This window comes from Drosophila subpulchrella, chromosome X, assembly GCF_014743375.2.
Source record: "Drosophila subpulchrella strain 33 F10 #4 breed RU33 chromosome X, RU_Dsub_v1.1 Primary Assembly, whole genome shotgun sequence".
In the NCBI taxonomy this organism is placed as follows: domain Eukaryota; kingdom Metazoa; phylum Arthropoda; class Insecta; order Diptera; family Drosophilidae; genus Drosophila; species Drosophila subpulchrella.
Window position 1 is genome coordinate 10,076,952 of NC_050613.1, and position 17,102 is coordinate 10,094,053.

Below are 17,102 nucleotides of genomic sequence, written 5' to 3' on the forward strand. Positions count from 1 at the left end.
ATTTGATGCTGAATATCAGTTGTGGCAGCGGAAATGTGTCGTATTAATTAGCTAACTTAATTGAGAAATTGCTAAGATAAAAACAGAAGTTGCTTGACAAGGTAAATAAACAAATTAAATGACCAAAATATTGCAAAATCATGGCTCCTTTTTCAGTGGGTCTTTGAAAAGTTGGAAGGGAATTGTTGGTGTTATTTTTTTTGGCATTTTAAGAGCTATTTAAAAAAAGGAAGTTCGTAAAAGTTTCCCTAGTATAAATTATATTAATATTATAACTCTAGAGGGGTTCAGTGTTTAAAGGTCAACTTTAGACTACCAGAAAATTAACTTATATATTTTTTTAAAGAACAATTCAATCTACCTTTTTAACAATAAATTAATGAGACATTGCTGGGAAATCAAACAAAAAACACTCCTTGTGGTCCTCTTAATCTCCATTCGCATTTCTTTATTTATTGTACAAATCTCAAACTTTTTTGCTTAAACGTTATTACATTTCATTGCGCTTCGCACCGTCTCTTTATTGCTGCATTCACCTGGTCTTTCGTTAATTAATGTTTTTTTGTTTTTTATGCGTGTAGGCACGTTCAAAGGTTAGTTGGTAGACTTGGTTACACTTAAGCGATAGTGCTTAACATGTGCTATTCAGTGGTAATGACCCAATAGTATATAATGTACAGTAAGATCCCTTAGTCCGCAATCTAGTAGCTCCTGGACAGTTCCACATGCATGACCGTCAGAAGCTGCCTTTCCACGTCGCTCAGAGCTCCGAATTCCGCTCCAAAGTCGCGAAGCAGGTGCTTAAGATCGCACATCTTGCGCTCCACCCAGGCACACGTAATCTCCGCCAGCGCGTACTGCTGCTGCTCCGGCACAAACGCACCCGGACGCTCCACCGAACCACCATCGTCCGCCGAGCTGGGACGCGCCTCAAACTGGGCCAAATTGAAGTAGTACTCAATCAGCTTGATGTGGGCAGGTGACTGGCGTGCGGGCGGCAGATTCAAATGGACCAGGAGCAGCAGACGCAGTACCTCCACGCGCCGCAAGAGATCCCCGTACATGCGAGCCCCGCGTCGCTCGTAAACATTGTCCACAATGTCGTCGTAGTGCTGCAGGGCACTCCGGAAGTCGCCGCGCTGACCACATGTCTCGGCGCTGATCTCCAGGTCGTGGATCTGATGGGTGGGCGAGGCGAAGCTGCTGGTGCTGTCCAGTTGACGCTGCAGCTGCTTCAGTTCTCGTAGGATGGCCGCCTTGAAGACGCCCTCGTCCACCGCCCGATCAGCGGCACGGTGATAGCAGTGCAGTGCCCCCTCCCGGAAGCCCGAGTGCCGGGTGCGCAGGTGCAGCTGGCCAGATTCGTTGTGTGCCGCCAGGAAGGACCTCGCTGCCCGCAGGTAGGCCTCCGATTCGCGCTGCGGGGCGCCGCCGTAGGACTCGCACTTGGCAAAGCCGATGTGGCACATGGCCGCGTACTGCTGGATGCCCGACTCCTCGAAGCTGTAGGCCAGTCGCTGGAAGTCCGCCTGCACATCGACCACGCTGGGCGCAAAGCGTCTGGGGATCAGAGGAACAGCATATTAATAGCCTCGCATTTACTGATATGGTCTATGTATATCTAACAATAATTAATAACAAAAATATAAAGACCGCGAATTCTTAAGGATCAGATCACGGGTTCATTAGGAGCACAAAACTATAAGTTAGGAATTCCTCCATACCAATATATTATTCTAGTTAAAGAAAAAGATACTTGTTTAGTATAAGATTAGTACGATTAGTACTGAGATCAATGTAGGGAGTGTTTGAAAATGGAATATATACATTGGAGTTTCAAAACCCGTTTATAGTCGTTAAGAACCACGATTTCTTACGAAGTAATAGTAATAGCTAAATATATGTTATGGAGTTCAAGAAGTGTCTACATAGTTACATATGTGGGTAAGCCACCTACATAACTATCTCCTCCCTAGCCATACTATACTATTTATCTATTGGGATCCAAAAAGCCTTAACTATACTAACTTAAAGAAGCCAGCCCGCTCGAACTTCTTGATCTTGCTGGAGGCCCTTAGATATTGCTCGATCAGGTTTTTGGGGTACTGCTCCAGTTGGTGGTGCTCCGAACCAGAATTCCCGCTGGAGGATCCACCGCCGACCAGGCTGCCGCCGCGGAGTTTGTCCATGCTACAGCATGTGGGTCACCTTCTCCACGCAGGTTGACTTGAATCGCGTTATTTGTTCATTATTTAAGGCCAAATTTGATTATTATTATTATTTGTTTTGTGAATTCGTCATAGGCGGTGTGACCATACCGTGGACCGCGGAGGAAAATACTAGCTGCAAGTCGGTATTCGAAGTAATGCTTACACTACCATTATCTTCACTGATTTTGGCTTGGTAAACCATTTTAAAATTAGAAATAGCAACAAAATATTAATAAATGAGGTAAAATATGACTAAAATAATAATTATATCTGGAAAATTGGCAAATTCAAAAGAATATTTCCAAAAACATAATTTTTCCCAACAACAAAGTGAATAATTTGCATCTGTCAGTGGAGACATACGTATATCCCACAATATAGTATATTTTGGTATTTCCTAAAGGTCACCCTGCTGTCACACCAGATACAGCAAAAGTTTTTTGCTGAGTTTTTTTCGCATTTAATTGGATAAAAACAAACCGAACCGCCAAATAATCGCTAAATAAATAGTAAAAACCCAAAGACACAAAATGGCAATTGCCGAGCACGACAACGTCTTCATCTTTGTGCCAAATTTGATCGGTGAGTGTGGTGTTTTGATAAGGTAAACAAATCGCACGATCGATTTATGCGGCGCAGTTAGGTGCTCCATACCCTAATTGGATTTGGATTTCTAGGGGATGTTTGGCAACCTGTGAAATGCAGGGCGCAAGTTCATCGACAAGAGAAGCCGCCGCCCCCATTGAGTCATTCCCTCCCCACCCCTGAAATTCCCCACTTGGATACGGGATACATGAAACATATGGACTAATGTATTTACCCCTTTCCAGGCTATGCCCGCATCATTCTGGCCCTGATCGCGTTCTGGTTCATGTCCACCAACTATGTGATCTCCGGCTGGTGTTATGTAACCTCCGCCCTGCTGGACGCCGTCGATGGACACGCCGCCCGGGCCTTTAACCAAAGTGAGCCCACTCACGATCCCCACATATCATGCCCCCTTAGAAATCTAAATTAGCCATAGCTATATCTGTATCTGATATGTGCGCGCACTTTGGCCGCCACACACCGCGAACACCTGTCTATAGAATGGTTATCTTCCATTCGATATTAAGGCATTGAAGGCACACCCAAAGGCCCCCCGATATGGTCACGGCTGGATAACCAATCGATGGATGACGTGGGGCCACAAATTAAACAGAAAGCAGGGCTAATATTGCCTTGGAACTATGGAATATGGCTGAGAATTTAGGAAGCCCTCTGAAAACAGATTATGCTATTATTATTTTCAAAAGCACTTGGTATCCATTGAACCATTCATGATAAAGGAACTCAAAACATTTACCCTAACGTATAGTGCAAGTCATTATGATCTAGATATTCAAAGAAACCCCTTACTCATTGAGTTAATTTAAATCAGAAGGTTTGAAGGACATTTCCTATACGCTAATATGCTTATCGCTGCAGGTTAATATTAAAGGTTTGGGGTATGCATTGAGTTTTGAATTTTTAGTGAGAGTTTTATGCATATAGAATATTTAATACGTCATTACTAATTCGCACGATTTTCTACACCACGCAGGCACTCGTTTTGGAGCCATGCTGGACCAGTTGACCGACCGCTGCGGAACCACCGGCCTCTTGGTAACTTTGGCCTACTTCTATCCTCGCTACATGTTCTGGTTCCAGCTGTCCATCGCCATCGATGTGGCCTGTCACTGGCTCTTTATGCAAACGTAAGTGGAACTTTTTGTGTGGACTATTGAGCTCTTCAAACTAATGACATATATTTCCCCTTCTCAGGAGCGTTGTGGTTGGACGCAGCTCGCACAAGGTGAATGAGAACTTCATCATGCGCCTGTACTACCAGAAGGACATTCTCACCTTCATGTGCTGCGTCAACGAGCTGTTCTACGTGTGCTTGTACCTCTTGCATTTCACCTACGGCCCGCTGAGTGAGTATATACACCCATTGAACATCATTTGAGGTCGGACAACTAATCTAATCGGTACTTCACAACCAATTGCAGTATTCGGCGCCTCGCTCTTCAAGATACTCGCCTTCCTCACGGGACCCTTTGCCGTGCTGAAGGCCCTGATCTCGGTGATGCATGCCTACGTGGCGGGCATCGATCTGGCCGCCGTGGATGTGCGCGAGCGCCAGGAGAAGCGCCAGAAGTCGGAGCCGTTGGCCGGCAAGAAAGTGGAGTAAATCGGTTCCGGTCCAGAAGCTTCCAGCACCAATTCTAACAACAAAAAAGTACTAAAGCGAAACAAACTCTTGATTCCAAGCAAAAAGAAAAGATGAAAAAACCAAATTTTGAAGGCGAAGAGCGATCAGAATAATTATGGGCATTAGGCAACCAAATAGGCCGTAGTAGAATTTAAATTATTTTTACGCGCTATTGCAAGATTGTTGATTTTATTTCTTATTTTAAGTTAGACGGGTGGCGAAACCACCCGACAATTTGTATTTAAAATGATATTTGAATTGAAATTGAAATTCAAGCGATTCGTTCCAGTCAGTAGCTGTTGCATATTTATTTTGCCTTTAGTTAAACGTAATTTACAATTTCTGTGACGCTTACACAACCAATATATATGTATATATTTATATATATATTTTACATATATGCAGGTGGATATATGGGGATGAGTGTCTATTTCCAGGAGTTAACTCATTGTTTACGTTTTCGGTTCGGCTAACGACCTTCTCCCAGCAAATCTCTCAATGTAACTAATGTATTTCTAATCGTAAGTTAAAAGAATGTAATTGGAGACCTGCAAGAAATATACGAAACATGGATGTTAGATGTATTTGAAAGATATGATATACTCGTATATATACAAATGTAAATGCCAGGCCTGGCAGACTTAGTCAAAATTGTTGATGAAAAGTAGGAATAAATATACGTGGTTTTATGTGCTAAATTTTTTTGTGCCCCTTGATCTTGTGAATTCCCCTAATATCTGGTGCATCGATTTGAAATTGGCGCCAACAAAATTTATCGTTTCTTTGCCAATCGTTTTGTGACGGCAGCCCTGGTTTGCCGCTCATCTGTGCTGCAGTGCAGCCCTGATTTTTACACAACATAAACATTCGGTCGGAGGAGCACTTTCCGGGACAATAAGAGCTCCGCCGGAGCTTAGCGACAGGACCGGGACACGGGAGATGCTCTGATAACGGGCGGATGTGGAGCAGCCATCGCCGGAATCGCCGCCATGAAGATCCTTTCCCGTCTGGGCCGCCTGATGCGGTACACCGTGGCCTATGCGGCCATCACACACTGCACCTTTGAGTACATCGGCGACTTTGTCCTGGTAGGTCATCTGGGGTAATGTACCCCAGTGGGTACAATGCCAGTTAGCCGGTTATCGGTACCCACATACCTAGAACTATGTACTTTTTGTAGCGTATAATATACCTGAGTACAATATGTTACCATCATATGGTCAGTCTTGCTAATCAGCTGTGTACCTACTTTGGGTACATCCACTCAATATCTATACCATGGTATGAGATCCAATAAGCCAAGGTACTTTTAGCATACAAATTATAAAAATGTTATATATCTTACAAGACTAAGATCAGTAACTAACGGAAATAACTGGTTAAATGTACCTGGAAAATTTATTCAGGTACTTTTTGTATCAAAAAAAAAATTTTTTATTTTGTGAACAGTTGGAATTTTTTTTTGATGCGGACAAGTTGTAATTATAGTTATAATCTGTTTTTCCCATATTCGCAAACCTAGTTACTTATACAATTTCTTCAACAATCCCTTTCCAGTGCAAAGGACCCTCCATGGAGCCCACTCTCTACTCGGACAACGTACTGCTCACCGAGCGCCTGTCGAAACACTGGCGAACCTACCAGCCGGGCGACATTGTGATCGCTGTTTCGCCCATCAACGCCGGCCAGTTCATATGCAAACGGATCGTGGCCGTGTCCGGTGACCAGGTGCTCACCCAGAAGCCGATCCCCATCGAGGCGGAGTACAGCGGGCGTCAGGATAGCAAGAAGAAGCCTGTGATGGCCAAGGACTATGTGCCGCGAGGTTACGTTTGGATCGAGGGCGACAACAAGGGCAACAGCTCGGACTCGCGTTACTACGGACCCATTCCGGTGGGTCTAATCCGGAGTCGCGTGCTGTGCCGTATCTGGCCGTTCTCCGAGGTCACCGGGCTTTAGATTGGCTTCCTAAAGAAGTTTTAAACCAATTGGACCCATTTAAATTGCCTTGTTTTTATAGGAAATTCTGGTTTGTTGATCCACTATTTTATAGGTCCATTTCGAATCGAGTTATCGTCTCATTTGTGCGGTATTTGGCTAGTTGATACGCGATACCTATGGATGTTATTTAAAATAAACCAGTAAAACGTTTAAAAAACTGCCGAGAACATATTTATTTATACATTTATTTACACTTCCGAAAAAAGTCTTAATTAAATTTTGAAATATTCTTGAAATAATAAAATAAATAACTTTGTAAATTAAAAAATTTGGTTTGTTAAATAAACTACTCATGAAAATTGTAGATAACAAATATAAAACATATATTCTTGTGAATATAAATCAAGACTACATTTCGAATCATTGGATCTTTTCATCTTTTTGACCGTTTTTCGAAATTCATATATACATATTTGCATAACCTTTAAACATTTATATTTTTTACAATGTTTTCAGTTGATAGTCTGCAATTTTGCCCGAAAACCATCGATTTTCGTTTGAAATTGTTTAAACCAAAAAGACTAAATAAAACTCAATTTAATCGTAATCTTGAAAAATTTTAATATTTTGTAATTTCATAGCAGTCTGAGAGTTACACAGATTTTTAAAGCTATGTATATAAATTTGGTTATATATTTTTTTGGAACTCTAAAAATATTTTATTGTCAGCTTGACAGCAATTCCCGAATTTGGTCAGGTTTTTAAAACGACTGGTTTTGTACTATTCAAGAAACTTGTAATTACAAATTTCACGATATAAATCTTTTCTTTTCTTTATAAAATATGTATGTTTAAATTTTGTTTAATATTGGCTTACCTTCTATAAAAAATTGGTACCATATTTTGTGCGCTACTTTTTGAAATAGCAAGAAACTCGTTTTGATTACAAAGATCATTACATTACTGGGTATCCAAAGAAAAAGTGATGTGAGGTCGTGTGATATTGTAAATACATATATAAAAAAAATAGCTTTTATTTAACTACATTATGAACATTTCAATGTGCACTTGTGCAGCTGCCGTGTTGGCGAAAAGAAACTTAATTTGAAATTGCACTAAGGATTTTGCCACTGGACCGTCAACTCTCACGAGTTCTCCTGATCATTCTGCTGCTGCTGCTCCCGCTCCACGTAATACAGATTGTACTTCTTCTTGAGCACCTGGTGGACATCGTCGCGACAGGTGATGGTCAGGCCGCGCTTCTCGTAGTCCAGAAACGTGGTGACGAACTGCCGGTTCGTCTGGTGCACCTGCGGATGCTCCAGATACTCCGCGATGGGCATCCACTGAAGTCGCGCAATCTCCCTTTCGCACCGCTTGAAGTCCAAATTGAGGGGCTTTAGCGCAATGACCACATAGAGATCGGAGCAGCCGAAGGTGCCGCCGTGCGCATGCCGCAGACTGACCACCGACCGGAACTCGGTCCGGATTCCCGTCTCCTCGTCCACCTCCCGGATTGCCGCATCGATGAGATTCTCCCGCGGCTCCACATAGCCGCCGGGCAGCTTCCAGCTGTTGGGTATCATTGCATACCGATCGGACACCACCAGGACCTCGTCCTTATCGTTGATCACGAGCCCGCCGACGCCCATCAGTGTGTGTGCGTAGTTGGGCAGGTTGTTGGACTCGTTCTCCGGCAACCAGCGGTACATGGTCACCACGCCAGTTCGTGCATGATGGAAGTCGAAGCCGTTCTCCGCCAGAACGGGCACCCAGTCGGCCTGCTCCTGGTACACACGGAACCAAATCGCCCGGTTCTTATTCGTTGTCCAAAAGTCCAGGGATTCTGGAAATCAAGATGAATATGACTAGGTAAGTTTTTTTCTAGGTGTCTGAGTCCATTAGCTAACTAACAGATTTTAATCTTAAGTTCACTATATACATAAATATAAAAAAATACACTTTTTTTTATAATTATTATATATATTATATATATATATATAATATATATATATATTATATATATATATAATTATTGTAATAGGGGAAAAGTTAAGAAATATTCTTATTGTTTCTAAGCCTAATATGTAGAAAATATATTCCAAATTGTAAACGTTCAATCTAATTAAATTGGAAAACCCAGATTATAATTTTGGATTGATAAGCTTTTAATTAATTTTTGATAGCATTGGAGTTTATGAGTCAATAGAAAGATGGTAGAATGTCATTTGTAAGTTACTAGTGTTTAATAACAAACATATATGAAAAATAGGGTTCACTTTAAAGCTTATTTTAAAATCTTTTCCTAAAAAATATATATTCTTCTTTTACTTTTTAGGAAACTTACTCTTTAGTTTGTCCCGGAAGCTGTCTTTATCCGCCTTCTCCTCGCGACCATCAACTGTGACTCCGGCAAAGCGATCCGTAATGCCGCGGAACACATCCGCAGGGGTATCCATGGCTTTGGAACTTCAAAATACACAATGTGTCTTATCAAAACAGGTATTTAACTAGGCTATATGGTATATATATTACTTACGCGGTGTAGGTTCGGGTAAATTTTGGCTGTGGAACCTCCTTTAGTGGGATTCTGGGGGCTACCGTGGATGATGGGCGGTGTCTATCGATGCGGAGACGCGACCGCCATGAATTGAACGCCGGCAGGTTTAGAACGTTTCTGCGAGCCAGAAGACTTGTGGCCAACATTAAATAACCTCGCAGTTCGACTGAAACGACGACGTTGATGACGACGGCGGCCGACCACGTTGGCGTCACTAGCTCGAAACCGGAGATCTCGGGGCCCCGGAGTGGGCGTGGCGTCGGTTATGACGGCTCAGTGGCTCAGTATTTCCAGAATTCGAGCCGAAGAAAATCCCTGGGCATGCTGTGTGTGTGTATGAAACGAGGCAAAATGGGCAGGTGAAAAAGCCGCATGGCTCCAAACATCGATGCAAATCCGATGGGCAGCAAAGCAAGGCGGAGGAGCAGGTTAGCCACTATCTCTCGCCGGCGCAAGATAAGCGATATGGTATATGGTCCGTGTTACGTTCGGTTTTCTGTTCTTGACATTTCAAATTTGGCGCTAACGTCAGTATCAAATACAGGCAATAGTGCTGAGCAAAGAGAAATATATAACAATCGAAGTAACTTCATTTATTTTTTTTTAGATACCATATCACAACAATCGAAGTAACTTCATTTATTTTTTTTTAGATACCATATCACATTAAAATCCCATATAATAGATACAGTCAGGTTCACCTCTTGGTAGTGCCATATTTAAAAAGGTTTAAAGATTTATAAAATCAACGAATATTGAATACTAAACATTCAAATATATAAATAACATAAATATATAAAATATATTCATATTAATACAATTTAGAAATGAAACATTATTAGTTAAAGTGATCTTTCTGAATTATGAATATAAAAAAAATTAAGTAGAGACTTATAAATAACAGTTTTAAACTGTAACTTTATAGGGTTGAGCGCTTTTTGTTTATGGAGTCAAATGGTCTTTCAGATAAATGAATATTTATAAATGCATCATTTGAAAGGATATATAAAAATATGTACACGTGACCTGTTATGGCCATAATACACTTGCTTAAATTTCGATTAACGACTGGATTTATTTTAAAAATGCATATCATGCTAGAGCATATCCAGATTGCATTAATTCTTGAATAAATCCAGTCAGTTGGTCGTGATTTTAGCCAGTGTCATAAGGCCATTAGTGAAACTGTTACTTGTCACAGTCACAGCCACAGTCACTTGAGTCACTTTTGGCTGCTCATCCCTAGCGCAACCTTGAGCGTCAATCCAAGGTGCGTGTGGGTGGCGGGGGGGCCGCTTCAATTGTTTCCGCATGGGCTTTGTGTATGTTTATCAGCTGAGTGGAGAGGCTGCTGTTATCAACGCGCCAGACAATTATTATATGCGTTTTACATAACAAACAGCGGCAAACATCGAACTATTTTGGTTTTTCCTATACCATCCCATGTTGGAATATAACTTGGTTGGAACTCACAGAGGAACCCACTGGTTAATGGTGTCGCCGAGCTAATCCGTCCAGTTCCAGACGATTAATTGAGCGATCCAGCCATGGACTTTGGCATGAAAACAAGCGAATGGAGCAGCAGCGCGCGATTTCAATTCTCTTCCACTTCCAACAGCACGTTAATTTCTAGGGATGGGACACAAAGCTCAGTCAGCTGTTTCGCCAGTGCTGGCAGCCCAATCTTTTAAAGCTAATTTAGCTTTTTCTAGCCAATACTCAAATCACTTTCAGAAAATTTGTTTTTGTGAATTTTCTAGATTTTGAATGCTTATTATTTGGGCATGTACTCTACATTTAGACTCATTCTCGAATTTTTGTCATCCCCTAAAATGTTAAAAACCCAAGTCAATTTAAGGAACCTAATTTTAAATGTGCTTTATTTGGGTAGTTTAGTTTGAAAAAATGAAATATTTTTTGTAACTGTCAAACCATTAGTAATTCTTATGAAACAATTGATTAAAACCCGTCTAAAATTCAAACAGCAAATTCAAGAAAAAAAAAAATTTAAGTTTAAATAGAAAAACGTTCTTACAAAAAACATAATTTATTTTTAAACAATTATAATTTTTTTATGCTACTAGAGGCGCACCCTTTTTGATTTTGAAATGTGCATATGATAATAATTTGTAAAATAAACGAAATTGGCCGTTTGTTCTGTGAGTTTTTTGAAAGGCCTAGTAAAGGACCTGGAGTTCATTTGGATTGTCGTTGCTCGACCTTGGATCTGGTGTACCAGGACGCGGGTTCTCCTCGCTGGAACCCATGCGCTCCTGGCCACGGGCCCTACGTGGCTTCGGATTTTCCTTGCAGCAATCGCAGCCTCCCAGGGACAACCAGCAGTGGTTCAGGGCATCGCGGGCAGTAATGCGACGGTGCGGATCCGTATCCAACATGGGTCTCAGGAAGGAGACAAAGTGACGGGCCTCGTGGCGCGGCCAGCCGTAGAGGTTCACCAGGATACTGGTCAGTTTGCGGGTCTTCAAGTGGGTGATGTGGCGAAGCTGGCCATTCGACTTGAAGATCTCCGACGAGTACTCGCCACTCTCGACCACGCTTCGCGGAATGGGTCCACAAGTCTCGATAATGGCCGCAATGTGGGCCTCATCCTGGCTGGCCCGCCCGCGATTCCCCTTGGGCGTAAACAGATAATCGCCGGTGACCAGTTCCCAGAACACGCAGGCGGCACTCCAGATGTCCGCGGTCTCGTTGTAGCCCGCCCCAAGGATCACCTCCACGGCCCGGTACTCTCTGGTCTGTATGTCGTCGGTGAAGTGGTGATGGAACCAACAGCCATTGCCCATGTCAGCGATCTTCACATTCACCTCACAGAACTCGGTGGCCGGGTCCTTGCCCTGTAGGTAAGCCAACAAATTGGCCTCCCTTTTCCGCTTCATGTAGGCATCGTTCTTAGCCTGCGTGCAAAATTATTAATATTATGTTTAAAAATTAAATATATAAAGTGAGGAAGTATCAATAAGTAGATGTCGGTATTATCCGATATTTTTAACATCCAATTTTCAGTGACATATGATTTATTAAATTTGATTTTATAAAAAACTAACGCTAAGAAACGTACCATATTTAAATTGAAATATTTAAAGAATTTTGCAAAAAGGAAGTAACTAAATTAAAATTCTGGGAATAAGATACACATATTAAAAGTATTATTCCGTTGGTTTTTATTTTTTTATTTTATTTTTGTTATTATTTTTGGGAAATCTTAAATAAAAAAACTTTTTTTAGATGTCGTTTAAAAGGATTCTACATGACATTTTCAAAGCAGAAATCATAAGAATTAACGAAATTTCAAAACAACTTCAGTGTTTGGTTTGGAGAGATGAAAATCCATTTCGGGATTGGCATAATAGAAATTAAATATATCAATATTAAGCTCCGAAATGGATTTATATTTTGATACTTCTTTGAAATCTCGGCTCACCGGATTCGGAACTACCGATCCTGTTTTTTTCCTTCGGCTGCGGCGGCAAGTTGAACCCCGCCTGGCGCTGCGCCTACGAGGCTGATGATGGGGAGACTGTGCTTCTCGATCCGAAGCCATGACCTTCTTTAGAGCGTAGCGCATAAAATTCTTCGGGCTGTGGATCAGAAGTCCCACGGGGTCAACGCTTTCCTCCGGCTCCGCGTCGGAACTGACGACCACATCACTATCGCTATCTTGCTGTCTGTCTCCTCTGCGGCGAGCGCGGGAACGCCTCTCGACATTGGGAACGCCATTGGGACCACCATTGGGCTCGCGGTTAGGGGGTTCCGCCGGCATATCGCCCACCCGTTCAACGATGGGGAAATTCTCTATCTGCTCCACCTGGTATTTGTTGAGGATCTGCAGCCCGTCGAAGTTAAAGGGCATGAAGGTCAGCTTGCCAGTGACACCCTTGGCGGCGGTGCCACGCGAAAGTTGGTCGCGATTGGCCAGGGACAGAAGATCATCGATGGCCTCGCGGCGGAGCCAACGGCGATGGCCATGGAAGAAGGTAATCAGCCTCTTGACCCGCGCCCGCTGCTTCCTCTTGGCCGTCTTGGTCAGCTTGGTGCAGTCGAGATTGTAAGAGCGATCCCTCTGCCGGTCACTCAGGCTGCCGCGTGCAGAGCCATGTCTGTGGAAGGATGTTGGGTAAAAGGATAATTATCATAATGAGATCTTTATAAATTAATCTTAAAAAATGTATACGAGTAAGGGTATGTGTATGTTTTGATATTCCATAATGGTAGATTTCATTATAAAATACCAATTTTGATAAGTCGATATCAACATTATACTAGAGAATACCATTTAATATGTTTCATCCAACGGCATCATTATAATATTTTATAATTATTATATAGATTACATTATACAATCATTTAAAATACAATTATACTACAGAACACAATTTTAAATGAAGGTATATGTATCGTATCATAACAAAATATAACATTACAAAATATCAAGAAAAAATACGTAAACATTTATTTTCAGAAAATCATTAATATAATAATACGAGAGATTACCATTTTATATGTAGGGATATGTATACTATCATTATGATATTTTATAATGTAATCAATAATTTTGATGTCACAAAACAAACAATACTATAGAATACCATTTCGAATATTTAATTAGGATTATCTTATCTTATGACAGATTTCTGAATAGGTTGCTTTCAGCGCCTGCTTGACTTACCCAGATCTCCTAAGCTTAGATTGGGCCTTCAGAAAACTATTGATGGTCTGGTTAACCTGTCCCCGTACGGCCGCATCGCTGTTCACAACGAGCACGTTCTCCGGCTTCAAATCTGTGTGGATTATGCGGCACTTGTTGTGCAGAAAGTACAGACCCTCGAGGACCTGCTTGGCTATCTGCTTCACATTTTTCATGGGCAGTCCACGGAAGCGGGACTTCTGGATGAGGCTGAATAGATTATCACCAAGCACTTCGAACACCAGGCAGAGGTGGGTGCCATGCGGTTCGGTCATGTAGAAATGATCGATGAACTCGACGATACGCTTCCTCAGCGGATGGTCTTCGTACTCGTCCACGGCGCACAGTAGACGAATCTCGTCGCGAGCGGTTTCCGTGAAGTGTTCCGCCGACTTGACCACCTTGACGGCACAGTAGCGCTCCGCGGAGCAGTCGAAGCACAGCCAGACGGTGGAGAAGTGACCCCAGCCCAGTTTCTTTATAGCATGATAGCGATTGTGCAGGATATCACCGATGGTCACCGGATCCGGATCCTCGTCGGGCGGAGTAGACTCGGTTGTTGAGAACCTCTCCGATTCGCCGGAGGGCCGCTCACTCACATCGGCCGGCATTCTGGTCGACTGATCTCCATCCGATCCATCATCAGAGCTCTGGTAAACATATCTAATCTTCTTTCCCCTGTCTTCATAATCTGGGACATGGTGCCCGTTTGTCAGCGTTTTCGAATCGTCCGAATCGGATTGATCGGAGTTCATGTCTTATATGTGGTCTGTTATTCTACTGGAAGCTCCAAATTTCCAGCGTAGCTTAAAGTTAACAAGTTAATACGTAGAATTCTTCAAATGGTTCAGTGATAGAAAAGAGATATAGAATAGTGCGCCATGCAACAGTCCCAGTACGAATATTATCAATATAACAACTGGTGATATGGCGGTCTAGGAAATATTAACCGATAGATTAATAATGCAGTTTTTCTTCTAACTCACAACTAACTTGTACGATAAGCTTTAGCAAAGCAGTGTCTTGAGTGGCATCCTTTTGAATAAAACGATTGACATTATATTATTAGATGACCTTTAAGGAGGGGTTGCTGAGTTCAAACCTACAAAATGTTTCACGAAAGTAATCCAAGGTGGCGGGAACTTTTGTCACATGTCTAAAAAGCGGTTGTTTTTCTAATATATGACCCTAAAACGGTGAAGTTCTAATCGAAAAGAATAAAATCTTTCAATGAAACCGGAGCAATATCATATGCTGGGCTTGATTCTTTGGTTGATCATTGAACAATATGGGAACTCACATATGTACTTCGTTCCCGATTCTTTAACGGTTTCTTGTCCTCTGGATGAGGTCTGCTGGCGTTGGTGTAAGAAAATGTAAAGTTAGCTAAGCCGCTTTCTTTCCTACATATAGTAGAAGCAAGTCTCTTTCATGCCAATGACTTTTTAACAGAGCCTACATTTGTAGGTATGATAAATTAAACGGGTACTTACATTTGCAATTTCTCTACGGTTCCTAAACAGTTTCCTAGGTTATCCTCCAGATGAGGTCGTCTTCCGCCGTTGTAAAAAAAGATATAAAGTTAGCTAAAACGCGTTCTTAGTACAAAGAAACAGTTCTTTACGCCGATTTTTTAAATATATGTTTGCTTCTTTTTTAATTTTTAAGAGCTGTTTGCATGTTACTGACTAAATAGATACTGACTGTTTTCAACCTCAAAAAATCATATATGCCAATGACATTTTAGGCAGAAGGCTACTTTGATATAAGTTAAATTTGTTAGCCTATTATGATTAGTCCAACAGACGATATATAAACCCATTCCAGTGTTGTTGCATTTGTATTAAAAAATACTAAAACAATAATAGACTGAATATATTCCTTATACAGAAATACTAACGTGAACAGTATATTATTGTTTTATTATTTTTAAAACCAATTAAAAAAATGTTGTATTATACTCCGGAAAGTTCATTCCAAGTAAACGTTATATCAAAATAATAAATCATTAAAATAAAAAAATTCGGAAAGAATTGTTCATATAACTATAGTATTAATGCAATATCTATATTTTCTTAACTTTTAAAATATAAAAGTCATCATTTTGGACAGATCCCTGGAGAACTTGTATTCCATATGGTCCAGTTGCGAGTTTCGACAATTAAACATAATTCGTTGTGCCCATTTCTGTTCTTTTTTTCTAATTCGAAATAGTTGTGCAATTGAGGGCGAATCCTTTGTGCGGGTCCAGTGATTCGGAAAAGGCTATTTAGAGCAACAAAGCGCCAGTAACCAGTAACCAGGAACCAGTTACCAGTTTACAGCGCGATTGAAGGGATTATAAAGGATCGTAAATCTGTTGCAAAATGCACATTGGCGCGAGTCAGCATGGGGGATGTCCTTGTTCCATATACTCAGGTGCTTCAGTTGGACAACAATGGCTCCCATTGAGTCCTTTAATGTTTGTATTTTGATTGCCGGCTTAGTAATTTTTTGTTCACAATTTCTTTTTTCCATTTTGGGGGAGAAATTCCCAAAAAAAAAAATTGCCGAAAAATAAAAAGTTACCCTTCTTTAGCGGGCGAGCCAGAGCCGATATTTGCTCAGTTGTTTAAACAAATTTTCCGCTTAGGGTTGGATGGGCGACCTCCTGTTTGCCAACAATGGATTTCCATGCGCTGGCTTAAGTGAAAATGCCATGTCAAATATTTATTAAAAAATCTATGGCTGGTTGGGGACACATCATATATAAATTTTCCACCGCCGGCTTATCGAAGACTTCAAACTTCGAACTCGATGGAAAATCGGGGTTTTTAGGTTCCCAGGTTCAACCCTTTCTTATTTCTCTGGGTTTTTTGCGCGCACCCGGAAAATTCTTGTTTGTAATTAGGGAGTTTTCCTTATCATTTTCCCAATGCCCCTCGGCATTCGACATTGTTTCTCCGCCAATTAAGCGTAATTTCAAGTGTCCCGTTCGTGTATTTGTTCAAAAACAATTTGAAAACCCGAAGAAAGGCCATCGTGGCGTTTTAAATTTCACTTTCATAACTGGTTGGCTTCCTAATGAACTGTTTATATGCAGACAATGGTTGGAAATTGAAATAAATTAACGTCGTTTTTCCCCGTTTAAAGTCGGTGGGAGTGCCTTTGGCAGCTGAAGGGTTCCAGGTTTTTTTTCGTGTGTAAGCTTTTCAGTTGAGGGAATGAGCAATGGATAAGGCTGCTTTTTTGGAGGAGTGATAAGCGGAAAATTAACCATTATTAAGCCATTTTCACACCCCTTTAGCCAGCCCATTTTCATGAAAACTTTGCACTTTTCGAACATCAAGAAGGGGAGAACTTAACATTTAAAAAAAACATTCTTTAGTTAGCTTACATTTTGTATATATACCATTAGAGAAACATTGAAAAGGGTATTCCAACTTTTTTTAGCTTGATATATATATATATACA

The 17,102-nt window shown here is 41.3% G+C and overlaps 5 protein-coding genes across 9 annotated transcripts; 2 read left to right on the forward strand and 3 right to left on the reverse strand.

The window, feature by feature from the left end:
• Positions 1-416: 416 nt before the first annotated feature.
• LOC119556214 lies at positions 417-2,331 on the reverse strand. The gene is made up of 2 exons (XM_037868194.1): positions 2,029-2,331; positions 417-1,560 (listed from the first exon to the last, which is right to left on the reverse strand). Exons 1-2 carry the CDS (start codon positions 2,187-2,189, stop codon positions 702-704), a joined length of 1,020 nt encoding a protein of 339 aa, XP_037724122.1. The 5' UTR covers positions 2,190-2,331; the 3' UTR covers positions 417-701.
• A 300-nt stretch (positions 2,332-2,631) lies between these two features.
• On the forward strand, positions 2,632-4,826 carry LOC119556368 (CDP-diacylglycerol--inositol 3-phosphatidyltransferase). Its single transcript, XM_037868534.1, has 5 exons — positions 2,632-2,792; positions 3,041-3,175; positions 3,793-3,946; positions 4,014-4,165; positions 4,241-4,826. Exons 1-5 carry the CDS (start codon positions 2,741-2,743, stop codon positions 4,420-4,422), a joined length of 675 nt encoding a protein of 224 aa, XP_037724462.1. The 5' UTR covers positions 2,632-2,740; the 3' UTR covers positions 4,423-4,826.
• A 341-nt stretch (positions 4,827-5,167) lies between these two features.
• LOC119556370 (mitochondrial inner membrane protease subunit 1) lies at positions 5,168-6,601 on the forward strand. The gene is made up of 2 exons (XM_037868535.1): positions 5,168-5,531; positions 6,001-6,601. The coding sequence occupies exons 1-2, from the start codon at positions 5,433-5,435 to the stop codon at positions 6,400-6,402; spliced, it is 501 nt and encodes a 166-aa protein (XP_037724463.1). The 5' UTR covers positions 5,168-5,432; the 3' UTR covers positions 6,403-6,601.
• Positions 6,602-7,375: 774 nt separating this feature from the next.
• On the reverse strand, positions 7,376-10,574 carry LOC119556367 (nudix hydrolase 8). The gene is made up of 4 exons (XM_037868533.1): positions 10,418-10,574; positions 8,924-9,268; positions 8,732-8,853; positions 7,376-8,230 (listed from the first exon to the last, which is right to left on the reverse strand). Exons 2-4 carry the CDS (start codon positions 9,088-9,090, stop codon positions 7,530-7,532), a joined length of 990 nt encoding a protein of 329 aa, XP_037724461.1. The 5' UTR covers positions 9,091-9,268; positions 10,418-10,574; the 3' UTR covers positions 7,376-7,529.
• A 429-nt stretch (positions 10,575-11,003) lies between these two features.
• Positions 11,004-15,337, reverse strand: LOC119556660 (SRSF protein kinase 3-like). Of its 5 annotated transcripts, XM_037869005.1 has the most exons (6): positions 15,143-15,337; positions 14,756-15,001; positions 14,643-14,684; positions 13,632-14,584; positions 12,387-13,062; positions 11,004-11,859 (listed from the first exon to the last, which is right to left on the reverse strand). In XM_037869005.1, the coding sequence occupies exons 4-6, from the start codon at positions 14,402-14,404 to the stop codon at positions 11,122-11,124; spliced, it is 2,187 nt and encodes a 728-aa protein (XP_037724933.1). In that variant the 5' UTR covers positions 14,405-14,584; positions 14,643-14,684; positions 14,756-15,001; positions 15,143-15,337; the 3' UTR covers positions 11,004-11,121. The 5 variants fall into 5 exon arrangements, with proteins under 5 accessions (XP_037724933.1, XP_037724935.1, XP_037724931.1 ...); XM_037869007.1 differs by lacking the exon at positions 14,756-15,001; XM_037869003.1 differs by having other exon boundaries at positions 14,643-15,004.
• Positions 15,338-17,102: the final 1,765 nt, after the last annotated feature.

Excerpts from the sequence above, each read along its gene's own strand:
- LOC119556214 (XM_037868194.1), bottom strand. The coding sequence starts at position 2,189 with ATGGACAAACTCCGCGGCGGCAGCCTGGTCGGCGGTGGATCCTCCAGC. Across the intron at positions 1,561-2,028 it reads GAGCGGGCTGGCTTCTTTAA|ACGCTTTGCGCCCAGCGTGG; the intron begins GTTAGTATAGTT and ends TCTGATCCCCAG.
- LOC119556368 (XM_037868534.1), top strand. The coding sequence starts at position 2,741 with ATGGCAATTGCCGAGCACGACAACGTCTTCATCTTTGTGCCAAATTTG. Across the intron at positions 3,176-3,792 it reads CGCCCGGGCCTTTAACCAAA|GCACTCGTTTTGGAGCCATG; the intron begins GTGAGCCCACTC and ends TACACCACGCAG. Across the intron at positions 3,947-4,013 it reads CACTGGCTCTTTATGCAAAC|GAGCGTTGTGGTTGGACGCA; the intron begins GTAAGTGGAACT and ends TCCCCTTCTCAG.
- LOC119556370 (XM_037868535.1), top strand. The coding sequence starts at position 5,433 with ATGAAGATCCTTTCCCGTCTGGGCCGCCTGATGCGGTACACCGTGGCC. Across the intron at positions 5,532-6,000 it reads ACATCGGCGACTTTGTCCTG|TGCAAAGGACCCTCCATGGA; the intron begins GTAGGTCATCTG and ends ATCCCTTTCCAG.
- LOC119556367 (XM_037868533.1), bottom strand. The coding sequence starts at position 9,090 with ATGTTGGCCACAAGTCTTCTGGCTCGCAGAAACGTTCTAAACCTGCCG. Across the intron at positions 8,854-8,923 it reads TTTACCCGAACCTACACCGC|TTCCAAAGCCATGGATACCC; the intron begins GTAAGTAATATA and ends TGTATTTTGAAG. Across the intron at positions 8,231-8,731 it reads CTTCCGGGACAAACTAAAGA|AATCCCTGGACTTTTGGACA; the intron begins GTAAGTTTCCTA and ends CTTGATTTCCAG.
- LOC119556660 (XM_037869008.1), bottom strand. The coding sequence starts at position 14,404 with ATGAACTCCGATCAATCCGATTCGGACGATTCGAAAACGCTGACAAAC. Across the intron at positions 13,063-13,631 it reads TCTAAGCTTAGGAGATCTGG|ACATGGCTCTGCACGCGGCA; the intron begins GTAAGTCAAGCA and ends ATCCTTCCACAG. Across the intron at positions 11,860-12,386 it reads GATCGGTAGTTCCGAATCCG|GCTAAGAACGATGCCTACAT; the intron begins GTGAGCCGAGAT and ends TTTTGCACGCAG.